This window comes from Oncorhynchus kisutch, linkage group LG10, assembly GCF_002021735.2.
Source record: "Oncorhynchus kisutch isolate 150728-3 linkage group LG10, Okis_V2, whole genome shotgun sequence".
Classification (NCBI taxonomy): Eukaryota; Metazoa; Chordata; class Actinopteri; order Salmoniformes; family Salmonidae; genus Oncorhynchus; species Oncorhynchus kisutch.
Window position 1 is genome coordinate 11,894,270 of NC_034183.2, and position 19,464 is coordinate 11,913,733.

At 41.2% G+C, this 19,464-nt stretch overlaps 1 protein-coding gene across 14 annotated transcripts in view; it reads left to right on the top strand.

The window, feature by feature from the left end:
• LOC109898479 (receptor-type tyrosine-protein phosphatase eta) overlaps positions 1-19,464 on the top strand; it is a 126,688-nt gene that overhangs the window by 46,169 nt on the left and 61,055 nt on the right. For 10 of the 14 annotated variants that reach the window (XM_031833106.1, XM_031833107.1, XM_031833108.1 and 7 more), the window contains exons 2-7: positions 2,941-2,956; positions 3,162-3,326; positions 3,598-3,858; positions 7,718-7,978; positions 13,005-13,265; positions 18,293-18,553. In XM_031833106.1, the coding sequence (XP_031688966.1) occupies positions 2,941-2,956; positions 3,162-3,326; positions 3,598-3,858; positions 7,718-7,978; positions 13,005-13,265; positions 18,293-18,553 (1,225 nt within the window). The remainder of the gene's footprint in view (positions 1-2,940; positions 2,957-3,161; positions 3,327-3,597; positions 3,859-7,717; positions 7,979-13,004; positions 13,266-18,292; positions 18,554-19,464) is intronic. The other 4 variants (XM_031833116.1, XM_031833118.1, XM_031833119.1 and 1 more) reach the window with 1 other exon arrangement.

A 19,464-nucleotide genomic window follows, 5' to 3' on the forward strand; every position in this document is an offset into this window, starting at 1 on the left:
TCGAGGCCAGTTGGATGTGGAGGCCCTGGGCTGGTGTGGTTACATGTGGTCTGTGGTTTTGAGGCCAGTTGGATGTGGAGGCCCTGGGCTGGTGTGGTTACATGTGGTCTGTGGTTTTGAGGCCAGTTGGATGTGGAGGCCCTGGGCTGGTGTGGTTACATGTGGTCTGTGGTTTCGAGGCCAGTTTGATGTACTGCCAAATTTGCTAAAAAATACGTTGGAAGCGACTTATGGATGACATAATAACATTCAATTCTCTGGTTACAGCTCTGTTGGACATTCCTGTAGTCAGAATGCCAATCCCATGCTCCCTTAAAACTTGAGACATCTGTGGCATTGTGCTGTGTGTTTTAGTGCATAGTTTTTAGAGTGACCTTTTATTGTCCCCAGAACAAGTTGCACCTGTGGAATGATCATGCTGTTTAATCAGCTTCTTGATATGCCACACCTGTCAGGTGGATGGATTAACTTGGCAAAGGAGAAATTCTCACTAATAGTGATATAAACAAATTTGTGCACAGAATTGGAGAGAAATAAACCTTTTGTGCTTTTTATTTCAGCTCATGAAACATTGGACCAACACTTTACATGTTGTGTTTATATTTTTGTTCGCTATAGACTAGCGGAGTGGGTTGAGAGCGTCCATATCACCAACAAACTATCATGGTCCAAACACACCAAGACTGTCGTGAAGAGAGCGCGACAAAACCTTTTCCCCCTTAAGAGACTGAAAAGATTTGGCATGGTTCCCCAGATCCTCAAAAAGTTCTACAGCTGCACCATCGAGAGCACCGGTTGCATCACCGCCTGGTATGACAACTGCTCGGCATCTGACCGTAAGGCACTACAGAGGATAGTGCATACGGCCCAGTACATCACTGGGGCCAAGCTTCCTACCATCCAGGACCTATATACTAGGCGGTTTAAGAGAATCATCAAAGTCATAAACTGTGCTCTCTGCTACCGCACAACAAGCGGTACCAGAGTGCCAAGTCAAGGACCAAAAGGCTCTTTAACACCTTCTACCCCCAAGCCATAAGTCTGCTGAACAATTAATCAAATGGCCACCCAGACTATTTACATGCCCCTCCCCCCCTACATTACCCCAACCTACATGTACAAAATAACTTGACTAACCTGTATCCCCGCACATTGACTAAGGAACCGGTACCCCTTGTATATAGCCTCTTTATTGTTTTGGTTGTGTTACTTTTTATTTGACAATTTTTACTTTAGTTTATTTATTAAATATTTTCTTGAACTGTAACATTTCACCATACAACACCTGTTGTATTCGTAGCATGTGATAAATACAATTTGATTTATCTTGTAATCAGTAAAGTTCAGTTAAAGCACAGTAAGTTATTGGCAGCTAATTGCAAATAAGTTACTAGCAGTTACTGGGTATTCAATCAAATTTCCGCCAAATGTATTTACATCAGCCGATGTCACAAAGTGCTATACAGAAACCCAGCCTTAAACGCCTAACAGCAAGCAATGTAGATGTAGAATCATGGTTAAGTTACTGTGACGTTTTAATTTAGTGACAGCTAGTTGCTAGTTAGGTAGTACAAAATTCACCGCAGCTTCCAGGCAACTAACTGCCATTAAGGTCATGTGAAATGTACAGTAACCCCTAAACAGTGCAGGTCTGTATTGTCACATGCTTTGCAAATATGTCAGAACTGACAGTGTGAAAAGAGGTGCTCAACCTTTGACAACATAACAATCAACCACTTAAAGACATGCTCCATTACATTTAGTGACTAGTTAGTATTTTTTAAACCCCCTGCTTTTGGTGGAATTTGTCAATTTGCATAATCTATGACCAGAATTACTGTCAATTAGCCACAAAATCCCTAGTTTGAAAGTGACTTTTTATGGAAGCTGTGCTGCGTGATTTTCCCTACATTTCCCCCCATGTGGGCCAGCCACCTAGCAATTTGAGTTCCAGCCAATGAGATTCAGACCCTCACCATTTGAGTGACAGCTACAAAAAAATTGAAAACAGCAGAGTGAGATAGATGGAGCGTTTACTTATTGCACATACGTGATGTAGTACTCAATTTTCGGGGACCACTTTTGGCTCATGGACGCTACTTTCAGGAGTACTGGCTAAAAGTATACAACAGATTCCCTTTAAACTGGTACAACACTTCCACTGACGGTTGGCATAAATACACACAATTCAGTAACTTGTTGTTTATTGTACTTTCACTGCAACCAGTAGTCTGTGTGTATCGTACAATTACAGGATCTTTTTAACACTGTAGCATTTCATGGCATAAAGGAAACCATGGTGGAGAGGGAAAGAACAGGATGGTTTTTCACAATCATCAGAAGTGTAAATAACCCTTCCTGATGTGCAAAAAATGTATATTGTTACACATATCACCCTCACCCCTGATAAAGAACCCCTCAAGAGTGTGTGTCGTGACCTGGCTGTCTCAAGGGGACATAGAAAGAGTTTATTCAGGTTGTGGAATATGTAGGAGCCAGAGATTGAGCCACAGGTCCCTGCATGCCTATAACACTAGAGAGAACAGGTTTTTCCCACCCATAGCCTTAGAGAACCGGTAGCTATACTGACATGTTACGAAATAAACAAGTTATGAAGATGGCTGTGGATGTTTTATCTGATTTTGGATTCCTGACAAAGGGTGCTTCTATGTGTGTGTTTTCTCAAACCTACTAAACATGCTCAAATGAGGATGCATATTTAGTCTATGTTTGAAAAGTTGTGTAGAGACTATTAGAGCAAGAGAAGAGTCTTGTGTATTACTGCACAGAATCCTAATGTGAAATGTATGAAGGCAGATACTATGTGGCCCTCGATGGCCAAGCCTTGTTGAGACAACTAGTGTTCTGACAACGCTTTTCTGAGACAATTCTGACCTCTACTGGTATGACTGCTAACTGTCCTCCTTTTCTTCCTTACAGTGCTCAGAAGCTCAATGTAAGTATAGTCTTTTCCACTTGTACAATTTTGAATCTGAAGTAAATAAATGATTTAGATAGTTGATTCATAATTCAAAGTACACTTAATTTTAACGTTCCAGAAACATAGCCAAGGCACATGTTATTCAAACATGTACGGTATATAATATCCAAATAAGTCCTGATTTTGTTTCCCTCTACCCTGAACTCTCCTACCATTTTAGGCACTCCCTGTACTAATTTCAAAGGTGTTGTAACACACATAGACAGTACTGCTCAGGTAGATTCCAACTGCAGCTTGAGCACTGGCAATGCCTCAGTTCCCTCCAACTTAACTACAGTCAATGTCCTGAATAAAAACCAAAACTTCAACTGCTGCTGCACAACAAGTGAGTATTTTACACTAAGAGCTGGTTTTGACCATGATTAAGTCTTGTCCTGGACTCAAAATAACTTTCAATGTTGATCCTGACAAGATCTCCTTAAACAACTGTGGTTTTTAAAACTGTTGTCTTCTTTCTGCTAAATCTTTATGGCACCTCCTTAATGCCTTCCTACCCTATGTTTTATGTTCATGGCTCTTACTCACAACACATACTTCTGTAGTAATTCCAGAAATATTTATTCTCTCTCTCCCACCCACCTCTCTTGCATGCACAGTGCCTGAAGTCATCATGAACCTTACAGCCTCTGAAATCACAACATCATCTGTGTTTCTGAGCTGGACTGAACCATTCGGAAACAGATCCTTCTTCAGAGTAGAATGGACTGATGGCAAAACCAATGGCAGTCAGAATACCCCAGAAACCTCTTTTAATGTTACTGCTCTCACTCCTGGAGTGCAGTACCTCTTCACAGTCACTGCAGTGGCTGGAGATAACACAACTGTAGGACAGAGCAAGACAGTTTCTAAGTATACAAGTAAGTAACTCAGACACTTTAGTGTTAGATTGTTTCAATGACACAGATACTATTTGTATTCATTTATACGTTACTTGTTTGGATCCAAGAAGGTGATGATTTGAAAGTTGCCATGTCTTTCTGCAATGAGACATTTCAGATGATTTTTGCCCAATAGAAATGAATGGTAAATAATGTATTATGTCATCTTGTAGTCACTTTTATTATAAATAAGAATATAATATGTTTCTAAACACTTCTACATTAATGTGGATGCTATCATGATTACAGATAGTCCTGAATGAATTGTGAATAATTATGAGTGAGGAACTTAGACGCACAACATATCATACCCCTCCCTCCAAAAATGCTTACCTCCCCTGTTACTGTAATGGTGAGATGTTAGCATGTCATGGGGGTATGATACTGTATTTATGTATCTGTGACATTCTCACTCATCATTATTCATGATTCATTCAGGATTTTCCATAATCATGGTAGCATCCACATTAATGTAGAAGTGTTAAGAAATACGCTATATATACAAAAGTATGTGGACAATCCTTCAAATAAATGGATTTGGCTAGTTCAGCCACACCTGTTGCTGACAGGTACAGTTGAAGTCGGAAGTTTACATGCACTTGGATTGGAGTCATTAAAACTTGTTTTTCAACCACTCCAAAAATGTCTTGTTAACAAACTACTTTTGGCAAGTCGGTTACGAAATCTACCTTGTGCATGACACAAGTAATTTTTCCAACAATTGTTTACAGACAGATTATTTCACTTATAACTCACTGTATCACAATTCCAGTGGGTCAGAAGTTAACATACACTAAGTTGAATGTGCCTTTAAACAGCTTGGAAAATTCTAGAAAATTATGTCATGGCTTTCGAAGCTTCTAATAGGCTAATTGACATAATTTGAGTCACTTGGAGGTGTACCTGTGGATATATTTCAAGGCCTACCTTCAAATTCAGTGTCTCTTTGCTTGACATCATGGTAAAATCAAAAGAAATAAGCCAAGACCTCAGAAAACAATTTGTGGACCTCCACAAGTCTGGCTCATCCTTGGGAGCAATTTCCAAACACCTGAAGGTACCATGTTCATCTGTACAAACAATAGTACGCAAGTATAAACACCATGGGACCACGCAGCCGTCATACCACTCAGGAAGGAGACGCGTTCTGTTTCCTAGAGATGAAGTACTTTGGTGCGAAAAGTGTAAATCAGTCTCAGAACAACAGCAAAGGACCTTGTGAAGATGCTGGAGGAAACGGGTACAAAAGTATCTATATCCACAGTAAAATAAGTCCTATATTGACAGCAAGGAAGAAGGCACTGCTCAAAAACCGCCATAAAAAAGCCAGACTACGGTTTGCAACTGCACATGGGGACAAAGATCTTACTTTTTGGAGAAATGTCCTCTGGTCTGATGAAACAAAAATAGAACTGTTTGGCCATAATGACCATTGTTATGTTTGGAGGAAAACGGGGGAGGCCGTGAAGCACGGGGGTGGCAGCATCATGTTGTGGGAGTAGTTTGCTGCAGGAGGGACTGGTGCACTTCACAAAATAGATGGCATCATGAGGTAGGAAAATTATGAAAATTATGTGGATATATTGAAGCAACGTCTCAAGACATCAGTCAGGAAGTTAAAGCTTGGTCGCAAATGGGTCTTCTAAATGGACAATGACCCCAAGCACACTTCCAAAGTTATGGGAAAATGGCTTAAGGACAACAAAGTCAAGGTATTGGAGTGGCCATCACAAAGCCCTGACCTCAATCCATAGAAAATGTGTGTGCAGAACTGAAAAAGCATGTGTGAGCAAGGAGGCCTGCAAACCTGACTCAGTTACACCAGCTCTGTCAGGAGGAAGGGGCCAATATCCACCCAACTTACTGTGGGAAGCATGTGGAAGGCTACCCAAAATCTTTGACCCAAGTTAAACAATTTAAAGGCAATGCTACCAAATACTAATTGAGTGTATGTAAACGTCTGACCCACTGTGAATGTGATGAAAGAAATAAAAGCTGAAATAAATAATTCTCTCTACTATTATTCTGACATTTCACATTCTTAAAATGAAGTGGTGATCCTAACTGACCTAAGACAGGGCATTTTTACTAGGATTAAATGTCAGGAATTGTGAAAAACTGAGTTGAAATGCATTTGGCTAAGGTGTATGTAAACGTCCAACTTCAGCTGTATATAAAATTGAGCACACAGCCATAGACCAACATTGGCAGTAGAAAGGCCTTGCTGAAGAGCTCAGTGACTTCCAACGTGTCATCGTCATAGGATGCCACCTTTCCAACTTATCAGTTAGTCAAATGCCTTCACTGAGAGACCTGCCCCGGGTCAATTGTAGGTGCTGTTATTGTAAAGTGGAAACGCCTAAGAGCAACAACGGCTCAGCCGCCAAGTGGTAGGGCACACAAGATAACCCAAGATAGCCTAAGATAACCATGCACAATGCCAAGCGTCTGCTGGAGTGGAGTAAAGCTCGCCGCCATTGGACTCTGGAGCAGTGGAAACATGTTCTCTGGAGTGATGAATCACGCTTCAGCATCTGGCAGTCCGACGGACAAATATGGTTTTGGAGGATGCCAGGAGAACGCTACCTGCCCCAATGCATAGTGCCAACTCTAAAGTTTGGTGGAGGAGGAATAATGGTCTGGGGCTGTTTTTCATTGTTCGGGCTAGGCCCCTTAGTTCCAGTGAAGGGAAATCTTAACACTACAGTATACAATGCCCTTATAGACGGTTCTGTGCTGCCAACTTCGTTGCAACAGTTTGGGGAAGGCCCTTTCCTGTTTCAGCAGGACAAAGCCCCTGTGCACAAAGCGAGGTCCATACAGAAATGGTTTTTCAAGATCGGTGTAGAAGTATTTGACTGGCCTGCACAGAGCCCTGACCTCAACCCCATCGAACACCTTTGGGATAAATTGGAACGCGAACTGCGAGACAGGCCTCATCGCCCAACATCAGTGCTCGACCTCACTAATGCTCTTGTCGCTGACTGGAAGAAAGTGCCCACAGCAATGTTCCAAGATCTAGTGGAAAGCCTTCTCAGAAGAGTGGAGGCTGATATAGCAGCAAAGGGGGGTCAACTCCATATTGATGCTCATGATTTTGGAATTAGATGTTTGACGAGCAGGTGTCCACTTACTTTTGGTCATGTCGTGTATATTCTATTCTTAGTTACAATAAAAGTGACTCCAAAATGACGTAATACATGAATTATCATTCATTTCTATTAGGCACAAAATAATCTGAAACACAACCAAAACAAATAGTAAATGCATCCAACAAATGTTTAAAGTCACAACCTTGTTCCAGCCATTGCGTGCTCTGAATATGGGACCAAATATTTAGCATTTTACTACTTTAATACACATGTTGGTCCACTAAAATGAGGGTGGGGGGGGACTATGTACAAAAAGTGCTGTAATTTCTAAACGGATCATCTGATATGGATGAAAATATCCTCAAATTAAATTTGACTGTCTGCAAATTTACCTCATTCAAAGTGTTGGAGGACAGAGCCAAAACAAAACGAAAATATGTCACTGTCCCAATACTTTTGGAGCTCACTGTATATATTTTATTGTATCATATTTTTTGGAGTGCGGCAACAATTTGCTAAATTAATATAGGGGAAACACTGCATGTTTTGCTTCATATCTTTGTTCAGAAGTTCTTGTTTATTTGATGGTATTTTTATCAAAGACTAGTGTTGAGTGACATTTGTTTGGTCGAGATTTACACAAACTCTCTCACAATGTGTGCTGGATTGCACAAGTCAGTCAATGTCAATATTTGAAGACACTCTATTGTCTTTTGTTCCTCAAACCCCCTTTCTTGCACACACAGAGCCCGCAATCATCAGAAACCTCATGTCCATTGAAATCACAACAGCATCTGTGTTTCTGAGCTGGACTGAACCATTCGGAAACAGATCCTTCTTCAGAATTGAATGGACTGATGGCAAAACCAATGGCAGTCAGAATACCCCAGAAACCTCTTTTAATGTTACTGCTCTCACTCCTGGAGTGCAGTACCTCTTCACAGTCACTGCAGTGGCTGGAGATAACACAACTGTAGGACAGAGCAAGACAGTTTCTAAGTATACAAGTAAGTAACTCAGACACTTTAGTGTTGGATTGTTTCAATGCCACAGATACTATTTGTATTCATTTATACGTTACTTGTTTGGATCCAAGAAGGTGATGATTTGAAAGTTGCCATGTCTTTCTGCAATGAGACATTTCAGATGATTTTTGCCCAATAGAAATGAATGGTAAATAATGTATTATGTCATCTTGTAGTCACTTTTATTATAAATAAGAATAGAATATGTTTCTAAACACTTCTACATTAATGTGGAGGCCATCATGATTACAGATAGTCCTGAATGAATTGTGAATACCGTAATTGCTGGACTTTTAAGCGCACCTGAATATAAACCGCACCCACTGAATTTAAAAAAAATATGTATTTTGTACATAAATAAGCCGCACATGTCTATAAGCCGCAGGTGCCTACCGGTACATTGAAACTAATTAACTTTACACAGCCTTTAAACGAAACACGGCGTTGTAACACAAATAAATAGGCTTTAACGAAACACGGCTTGGAACAAAAATAAATAGGCTTTAACGAAACATGGCTTGTAACAAAAATAAATACGCTTTAACGAAACACGGCTTGTAACAAAAATTAAACAGTGGCCTACCAAGAAAGTCATTGGTCACTATCTTCCTCCTCCTGTGCACTGAAACCACTGAAGTCATCTCCTTCGGTGTCGGAGTTGAATAGCCTCAGAATTGATTCATCCGATGTTGGATCGTTTTCATTGTCGCTCTCATCACTTTCATCCGGAGGCAAATACCCTGCTGATCTCATGCTGCCCCTTTGACACGCTGTCAGGACCCACTGGCAGACTTGACCATAAGATGCTCTTCGCCTGCGGCCCGTTTTAGTGAAGGATTTCTCCCCACTTGTCATCCAAGCCTCCCACTGAACAAGGAGCGCCACCTTAAATGCACGATTTACACTGAGTCAAGTGGCTGCAAATACTTTGGGCCATCTGCTTTTCTTCCCTCTGAAAGCTTTTGTTGTATTTTTGCACTGAGTCAGTTCCCCACGCTGCTGTTTCCAACGTCTTATCATCGACTCATTAAGGCCAAGCTCCCATGCAGCAGCTCTATTTCCTTTTCCAACAGCCAGATCGATCGCCTTCAACTTGAAAGCTGCATCATATGCATTTCTCCGTGTCTTTGCCATTAAAAAAAATATATATATTTTTTTTAACTAGGCAAGTCAGTTAAGAACAAATTCTTATTTTCAATGACGGCCTAGGAACAGTGGGTTAACTGCCTGTTCAGGGGCAGAACGACAGATTTTGTACCTTGTCAGCTCAGGGATTTGAACTTGCAACCTTTCGGTTGCTCAGTTTTTTGGCGGCATGAATCTTGTGAAAGCGGGAAAAATCCATAAATTAGCCGCGTCATTGTATAAACCGCGAGGTTCAAAGTGTGTGAATAAAGTAGCGGCTTATAGTCCGGAAATTACGGTAATTATGAGTGAGGAACTTAGACGCACAACATATCATACCCCTCCCTCCAAAAAATGCTTACCTCCCCTGTTACTGTAATGGTGAGATGTTAGCATGTCATGGGGGGATGATACTGTATTTATGTATCTGTGACATTCTCACTCATCATTATTCATGATTCATTCAGGATTTTCCATAATCATGGTAGCATCCACATTAATGTAGAAGTGTTAAGAAATACGCTATATATACAAAAGTATGTGGACAACCCTTCAAATAAATGGATTTGGCTATTTCAGCCACACCTGTTGCTGACAGGTACAGTTGAAGTCGGAAGTTTACATACACTTGGATTGTAGTCATTAAAACTTGTTTTTCAACCACTCCAAAAATGTCTTGTTAACAAACTACTTTTGGCAAGTCGGTTACGAAATCTACCTTGTGCATGACACAAGTAATTTTTCCAACAATTGTTTACAGACAGATTATTTCACTTATAACTCACTGTATCACAATTCCAGTGGGTCAGAAGTTAACATACACTAAGTTGACTGTGCCTTTAAACAGCTTGGAAAATTCCAGAAAATGATGTCATGGCTTTAGAAGCTTCTAATAGGCCAATTGACATAATTTGAGTCACTTGGAGGTGTACCTGTGGATATATTTCAAGGCCTACCTTCAAATTCAGTGTCTCTTTGCTTGACGTCATGGTAAAATCAAAAGAAATCAGCCAAGACCTCAGAAAACAATTTGTGGACCTCCACAAGTCTGGTTCATCCTTGGGAGCAATTTCCAAACACCTGAAGGTACCATGTTCATCTGTACAAACAATAGTACGCAAGTATAAACACCATGGGACCACGCAGCCGTCATACCACTCAGGAAGGAGACGCGTTCTGTTTCCTAGAGATGAAGTACTTTGGTGCGAAAAGTGTAAATCAGTCTCAGAACAACAGCAAAGGACCTTGTGAAGATTCTGGAGGAAACGGGTACAAAAGTATCTATATCCACAGTAAAATAAGTCCTATATTGACAGCAAGGAAGAAGCCACTGCTCAAAAACCGCCATAAAAAAGCCAGACTACGGTTTGCAACTGCACATGGGGACAAAGATCTTACTTTTTGGAGAAATGTCCTCTGGTCTGATGAAACAAAAATAGAACTGTTTGGCCATAATGACCATTGTTATGTTTGGAGGAAAACGGGGGAGGCTTGCAAGCCAAAGAACATCCCAACCGTGAAGCACGGGGGTGGCAGCATCATGTTGTGGGAGTGCTTTGCTGCAGGAGGGACTGGTGCACTTCACAAAATAGATGGCTTCATGAGGTAGGAAAATTATGTGGATATATTGAAGCAACATCTCAAGACGTCAGTCAGGAATTTAAAGCTTGGTCGCAAATGGGTCTTCTAAATGGACAATGACCCCAAGCACACTTCCAAAGTTGTGGCAAAATGGCTTAAGGACAACAAAGTCAAGGTATTGGAGTGGCCATCAAAAAGCCCTGACCTCAATCCCATAGAAAATGTGTGTGCAGAACTGAAAAAGCATGTGTGAGCAAGGAGGCCTGCAAACCTGACTCAGTTACACCAGCTCTGTCAAGAGGAAGGGGCCAATATCCACCCAACTTACTGTGGGAAGCTTGTGGAAGGCTCCCCAAATTGTTTGACCCAAGTTAAACAATTTAAAGGCAATGCTACCAAATACTAATTGAGTGTATGTAAACGTCTGACCCACTGTGAATGTGATGAAAGAAATAAAAGCTGAAATAAATAATTCTCTCTACTATTATTCTGACATTTCACATTCTTAAAATGAAGTGGTGATCCTAACTGACCTAAGACAGGGCATTTTTACTAGGATTAAATGTCAGGAATTGTGAAAAACTGAGTTTAAATGTATTTGGCTAAGATGTATGTAAACGTCCAACTTCAGCTGTATATAAAATTGAGCACACAGCCATAGACCAACATTGGCAGTAGAAAGGCCTTGCTGAAGAGCTCAGTGACTTCCAACGTGTCATCGTCATAGGATGCCACCTTTCCAACTTATCAGTTAGTCAAATGCCTTCCCTGAGAGACCTGCCCCGGGTCAATTGTAGGTGCTGTTATAGTAAAGTGGAAACGCCTAAGAGCAACAACGGCTCAGCCGCCAAGTGGTAGGGCACACAAGATAACCCAAGATAGCCTAAGATAACCATGCACAATGCCAAGCGTCTGCTGAAGTGGAGTAAAGTTCGCCGCCATTGGACTCTGGAGCAGTGGAAACATGTTCTCTGGAGTGATGAATCACGCTTCAGCATCTGGCAGTCCGACGGACAAATATGGTTTTGGAGGATGCCAGGAGAACGCTACCTGCCCCAATGCATAGTGCCAACTCTAAAGTTTGGTGGAGGAGGAATAATGGTCTGGGGCTGTTTTTCATTGTTCGGGCTAGGCCCCTTAGTTCCAGTGAAGGGAAATCTTAACACTACAGTATACAATGCCCTTATAGACGGTTCTGTGCTGCCAACTTCGTTGCAACAGTTTGGGGAAGGCCCTTTTCTGTTTCAGCAGGACAAAGCTCCTGTGCACAAAGCGAGGTCCATACAGAAATGTTTTTTCAAGATCGGTGTAGAAGTATTTCACTGGCCTGCACGGATCCCTGACCTCAACCCCATTGAACATCTTTGGGATCAATTGGAACGCGAACTGCGAGACAGGCCTCATCGCCCAACATCAGTGCTCGACCTCACTAATGCTCTTGTCGCTGACTGGAAGAAAGTGCCCACAGCAATGTTCCAAGATCTAGTGGAAAGTCTTCTCAGAAGAGTGGAGGCTGATATAGCAGCAAAGGGGGGTCAACTCCATATTAATGCCCATGATTTTGGAATTAGATGTTTGACGAGCAGGTGTCCACTTACTTTTGGTCATGTCGTGTATATTCTATTCTTAGTTACAATAAAAGTGACTCCAAAATGACGTAATACATGAATTATCATTCATTTCTATTAGGCACAAAATAATCTGAAACACAACCAAAACAAATAGTAAATGCATCCAACAAATGTTTAAAGTCACAACCTTGTTCCAGCCATTGCGTGCTCTGAATATGGGACCAAATATTTAGCATTTTACTACTTTAATACACATGTTGGTCCACTAAAATGAGGGTGGGGGGGGACTATGTACAAAAAGTGCTGTAATTTCTAAACGGATCATCTGATATGGATGAAAATATCCTCAAATTAAATTTGACTGTCTGCAAATTTACCTCATTCAAAGTGTTGGAGGACAGAGCCAAAACAAAACGAAAATATGTCACTGTCCCAATACTTTTGGAGCTCACTGTATATATTTTATTGTATCATATTTTTTGGAGTGCGGCAACAATTTGCTAAATTAATATAGGGGAAACACTGCATGTTTTGCTTCATATCTTTGTTCAGAAGTTCTTGTTTATTTGATGGTATTTTTATCAAAGACTAGTGTTGAGTGACATTTGTTTGGTCGAGATTTACACAAACTCTCTCACAATGTGTGCTGGATTGCACAAGTCAGTCAATGTCAATATTTGAAGACACTCTATTGTCTTTTGTTCCTCAAACCCCCTTTCTTGCACACACAGAGCCCGCAATCATCAGAAACCTCATGTCCATTGAAATCACAACAGCATCTGTGTTTCTGAGCTGGACTGAACCATTCGGAAACAGATCCTTCTTCAGAATTGAATGGACTGATGGCAAAACCAATGGCAGTCAGAATACCCCAGAAACCTCTTTTAATGTTACTGCTCTCACTCCTGGAGTGCAGTACCTCTTCACAGTCACTGCAGTGGCTGGAGATAACACAACTGTAGGACAGAGCAAGACAGTTTCTAAGTATACAAGTAAGTAACTCAGACACTTTAGTCTTGGATTGTTTCAATGCCACAGATACTATTTGTATTCATTTATACGTTACTTGTTTGGATCCAAGAAGGTGATGATTTGAAAGTTGCCATGTCTTTCTGCAATGAGACATTTCAGATGATTTTTGCCCAATAGAAATGAATGGTAAATAATGTATTATGTCATCTTGTAGTCACTTTTATTATAAATAAGAATAGAATATGTTTCTAAACACTTCTACATTAATGTGGAGGCCATCATGATTACAGATAGTCCTGAATGAATTGTGAATACCGTAATTGCTGGACTTTTAAGCGCACCTGAATATAAACCGCACCCACTGAATAAAAAAAATATATGTATTTTGTACATAAATAAGCCGCACATGTCTATAAGCCGCAGGTGCCTACCGGTACATTGAAACTAATTAACTTTACACAGCCTTTAAACGAAACACGGCGTTGTAACACAAATAAATAGGCTTTAACGAAACACGGCTTGGAACAAAAATAAATAGGCTTTAACGAAACATGGCTTGTAACAAAAATAAATACGCTTTAACGAAACACGGCTTGTAACAAAAATTAAACAGTGGCCTACCAAGAAAGTCATTGGTCACTATCTTCCTCCTCCTGTGCACTGAAACCACTGAAGTCATCTCCTTCGGTGTCGGAGTTGAATAGCCTCAGAATTGCTTCATCCGATGTTGGATCGTTTTCATTGTCGCTCTCATCACTTTCATCCGGAGGCAAATACCCTGCTGATCTCATGCTGCCCCTTTGACACGCTGTCAGGACCCACTGGCAGACTTGACCATAAGATGCTCTTCGCCTGCGGCCCGTTTTAGTGAAGGATTTCTCCCCACTTGTCATCCAAGCCTCCCACTGAACAAGGAGCGCCACCTTAAATGCACGATTTACACTGACGTCAAGTGGCTGCAAATACTTTGGGCCATCTGCTTTTCTTCCCTCTGAAAGCTTTTGTTGTATTTTTGCACTGAGTCAGTTCCCCACGCTGCTGTTTCCAACGTCTTATCATCGACTCATTAAGGCCAAGCTCCCATGCAGCAGCTCTATTTCCTTTTCCAACAGCCAGATCGATCGCCTTCAACTTGAAAGCTGCATCATATGCATTTCTCCGTGTCTTTGCCATTAAAAAATATATATATTTTTTTTTTAACTAGGCAAGTCAGTTAAGAACAAATTCTTATTTTCAATGACGGCCTAGGAACAGTGGGTTAACTGCCTGTTCAGGGGCAGAACGACAGATTTTGTACCTTGTCAGCTCAGGGATTTGAACTTGCAACCTTTCGGTTGCTCAGTTTTTTGGCTGCATTAATCTTGTGAACGCGGGAAAAATCCATAAATTAGCCGCGTCATTGTATAAACCGCGAGGTTCAAAGTGTGTGAATAAAGTAGCGGCTTATAGTCCGGAAATTACGGTAATTATGAGTGAGGAACTTAGACGCACAACATATCATACCCCTCCCTCCAAAAAATGCTTACCTCCCCTGTTACTGTAATGGTGAGATGTTAGCATGTCATGGGGGGATGATACTGTATTTATGTATCTGTGACATTCTCACTCATCATTATTCATGATTCATTCAGGATTTTCCATAATCATGGTAGCATCCACATTAATGTAGAAGTGTTAAGAAATACGCTATATATACAAAAGTATGTGGACAACCCTTCAAATAAATGGATTTGTCTATTTCAGCCACACCTGTTGCTGACAGGTACAGTTGAAGTCGGAAGTTTACATACACTTGGATTGTAGTCATTAAAACTTGTTTTTCAACCACTCCAAAAATGTCTTGTTAACAAACTACTTTTGGCAAATCGGTTACGAAATCTACCTTGTGCATGACACAAGTAATTTTTCCAACAATTGTTTACAGACAGATTATTTCACTTATAACTCACTGTATCACAATTCCAGTGGGTCAGAAGTTAACATACACTAAGTTGACTGTGCCTTTAAACAGCTTGGAAAATTCCAGAAAATGATGTCATGGCTTTAGAAGCTTCTAATAGGCCAATTGACATAATTTGAGTCACTTGGAGGTGTACCTGTGGATATATTTCAAGGCCTACCTTCAAATTCAGTGTCTCTTTGCTTGACGTCATGGTAAAATCAAAAGAAATCAGCCAAGACCTCAGAAAACAATTTGTGGACCTCCACAAGTCTGGTTCATCCTTGGGAGCAATTTCCAAACACCTGAAGGTACCATGTTCATCTGTACAAACAATAATACGCAAGTATAAACACCATGGGACCACGCAGCCGTCATACCACTCAGGAAGGAGACGCGTTCTGTTTCCTAGAGATGAAGTACTTTGGTGCGAAAAGTGTAAATCAGTCTCAGAACAACAGCAAAGGACCTTGTGAAGATTCTGGAGGAAACAGGTACAAAAGTATCTATATCCACAGTAAAATAAGTCCTATATTGACAGCAAGGAAGAAGCCACTGCTCAAAAACCGCCATAAAAAAGCCAGACTACGGTTTGCAACTGCACATGGGGACAAAGATCTTACTTTTTGGAGAAATGTCCTCTGGTCTGATGAAACAAAAATAGAACTGTTTGGCCATAATGACCATTGTTATGTTTGGAGGAAAACTGGGGAGGCTTGCAATCCAAAGAACATCCCAACCGTGAAGCAAGGGGGTGGCAGCATCATGTTGTGGGAGTGCTTTGCTGCAGGAGGGACTGGTGCACTTCACAAAATAGATGGCTTCATGAGGTAGGAAAATTATGTGGATATATTGAAGCAACATCTCAAGACGTCAGTCAGGAATTTAAAGCTTAGTCGCAAATGGGTCTTCTAAATGGACAATGACCCCAAGCACACTTCCAAAGTTGTGGCAAAATGGCTTAAGGACAACAAAGTCAAGGTATTGGAGTGGCCATCACAAAGCCCTGACCTCAATCCCATAGAAAATGTGTGTGCAGAACTGAAAAAGCATGTGTGGGCAAGGAGGCCTGCAAACCTGACTCAGTTACACCAGCTCTGTCAGGAGGAAGGGGCCAATATCCACCCAACTTACTGTGGGAAGCTTGTGGAAGGCTACCCAAAATGTTTGACCCAAGTTAAACAATTTAAAGGCAATGCTACCAAATACTAATTGAGTGTATGTAAACGTCTGACCCACTGTGAATGTGATGAAAGAAATAAAAGCTGAAATAAATAATTCTCTCTACTATTATTCTGACATTTCACATTCTTAAAATGAAGTGGTGATCCTAACTGACCTAAGACAGGGCATTTTTACTAGGATTAAATGTCAGGAATTGTGAAAAACTGAGTTTAAATGTATTTGGCTAAGATGTATGTAAACGTCCAACTTCAGCTGTATATAAAATTGAGCACACAGTCATAGACCAACATTGGCAGTAGAAAGGCCTTGCTGAAGAGCTCAGTGACTTCCAACGTGTCATCGTCATAGGATGCCACCTTTCCAACTTATCAGTTAGTCAAATGCCTTCCCTGAGAGACCTGCCCCGGGTCAATTGTAGGTGCTGTTATAGTAAAGTGGAAACGCCTAAGAGCAACAACGTCTCAGCCGCCAAGTGGTGGGGCACACAAGATAACCCAAGATAGCCTAAGATAACCATGCACAATGCCAAGCGTCTGCTGAAGTGGAGTAAAGTTCGCCGCCATTGGACTCTGGAGCAGTGGAAACATGTTCTCTGGAGTGATGAATCACGCTTCAGCATCTGGCAGTCCGACGGACAAATATGGTTTTGGAGGATGCCAGGAGAACGCTACCTGCCCCAATGCATAGTGCCAACTCTAAAGTTTGGTGGAGGAGGAATAATGGTCTGGGGCTGTTTTTCATTGTTCGGGCTAGGCCCCTTAGTTCCAGTGAAGGGAAATCTTAACACTACAGTATACAATGCCCTTATAGACGGTTCTGTGCTGCCAACTTCGTTGCAACAGTTTGGGGAAGGCCCTTTCCTGTTTCAGCAGGACAAAGCCCCTGTGCACAAAGCGAGGTCCATACAGAAATGTTTTTTCAAGATCGGTGTAGAAGTATTTCACTGGCCTGCACGGATCCCTGACCTCAACCCCATTGAACATCTTTGGGATCAATTGGAACGCGAACTGCGAGACAGGCCTCATCGCCCAACATCAGTGCTCGACCTCACTAATGCTCTTGTCGCTGACTGGAAGAAAGTGCCCACAGCAATGTTCCAAGATCTAGTGGAAAGTCTTCTCAGAAGAGTGGAGGCTGATATAGCAGCAAAGGGGGGTCAACTCCATATTAATGCCCATGATTTTGGAATTAGATGTTTGACGAGCAGGTGTCCACTTACTTTTGGTCATGTCGTGTATATTCTATTCTTAGTTACAATAAAAGTGACTCCAAAATGACGTAATACATGAATTATCATTCATTTCTATTAGGCACAAAATAATCTGAAACACAACCAAAACAAATAGTAAATGCATCCAACAAATGTTTAAAGTCACAACCTTGTTCCAGCCATTGCGTGCTCTGAATACGGGACCAAATATTTAGCATTTTACTACTTTAATACACATGTTGGTCCACTAAAATGAGGGTGGGGGGGGACTATGTACAAAAAGTGCTGTAATTTCTAAACGGATCATCTGATATGGATGAAAATATCCTCAAATTAAATTTGACTGTCTGCAAATTTACCTCATTCAAAGTGTTGGAGGACAGAGCCAAAACAAAACGAAAATATGTCACTGTCCCAATACTTTTGGAGCTCACTGTATATATTTTATTGTATCATATTTTTTGGAGTGCGGCAACAATTTGCTAAATTAATATAGGGGAAACACTGCATGTTTTGCTTCATATCTTTGTTCAGAAGTTCTTGTTTATTTGATGGTATTTTTATCAAAGACTAGTGTTGAGTGACATTTGTTTGGTCGAGATTTACACAAACTCTCTCACAATGTGTGCTGGATTGCACAAGTCAGTCAATGTCAATATTTGAAGACACTCTATTGTCTTTTGTTCCTCAAACCCCCTTTCTTGCACACACAGAGCCCGCAATCATCAGAAACCTCATGTCCATTGAAATCACAACAGCATCTGTGTTTCTGAGCTGGACTGAACCATTCGGAAACAGATCCTTCTTCAGAATTGAATGGACTGATGGCAAAACCAATGGCAGTCAGAATACCCCAGAAACCTCTTTTAATGTTACTGCTCTCACTCCTGGAGTGCAGTACCTCTTCACAGTCACTGCAGTGGCTGGAGATAACACAACTGTAGGACAGAGCAAGACAGTTTCTAAGTATACAAGTAAGTAACTCAGACACTTTAGTGTTGGATTGTTTCAATGCCACAGATACTATTCGTATTCATTTATACGTTACTTGTTTGGATCCAAGAAGGTGATGATTTGAAAGTTGCCTTGTCTGTGTAGAATGGATTGATGGCAGTAGAGATATGAATGAAACTACCAATGAGACCGCCTTTAACTTAACTGAGCTGACTGCTGGAGTGAAGTACACATTCAGGGTGCTTGCAATTAATGGGGATGAGATGACTGAAGGCAATATTAGATATTATTGAGTTGGGGAACTCTTGGTGTTAATGGACATTTTTCATGTCTAGAGGCTGGTCCATACCTCTGGGAAGTGTATATTAGAGACTGATCCATCCCTCTGGGAAGTGTATATTAGAGGCTGATCCATCCCTCTGGGAAGTGTATATTAGAGGCTGATCCATCCCTCTGGGAAGTGTATATTAGAGGCTGGTCCATCCCTCTGGGAAGTGTATATTAGAGGCTGGTCCATCCCTCTGGGAAGTGTATATTAGAGGCTGGTCCATCCCTCTGGGAAGTGTATATTAGAGGCTGATCCATCTCTCTGGGAAGTGTATATTAGAGGCTGATCCATCCCTCTGGGAAGTGTATATTAGAGGCTGGTCCATCCCTCTGGGAAGTGTATATTAGAGGCTGGTCCATCCCTCTGGGAAGTGTATATTAGAGGCTGATCCATCTCTCTGGGAAGTGTATATTAGAGTCTGATCCATCCCTCTGGGAAGTGTATATTAGAGGCTGATCCATCCCTCTGGGAAGTGTATATTAGAGTCTGGTCCATCCCTCTGGGAAGTGTATATTAGAGGCTGATCCATCCCTCTGGGAAGTGTATATTAGAGGCTGATCCATCCCTCTGGGAAGTGTATATTAGAGGCTGATCCATCCCTCT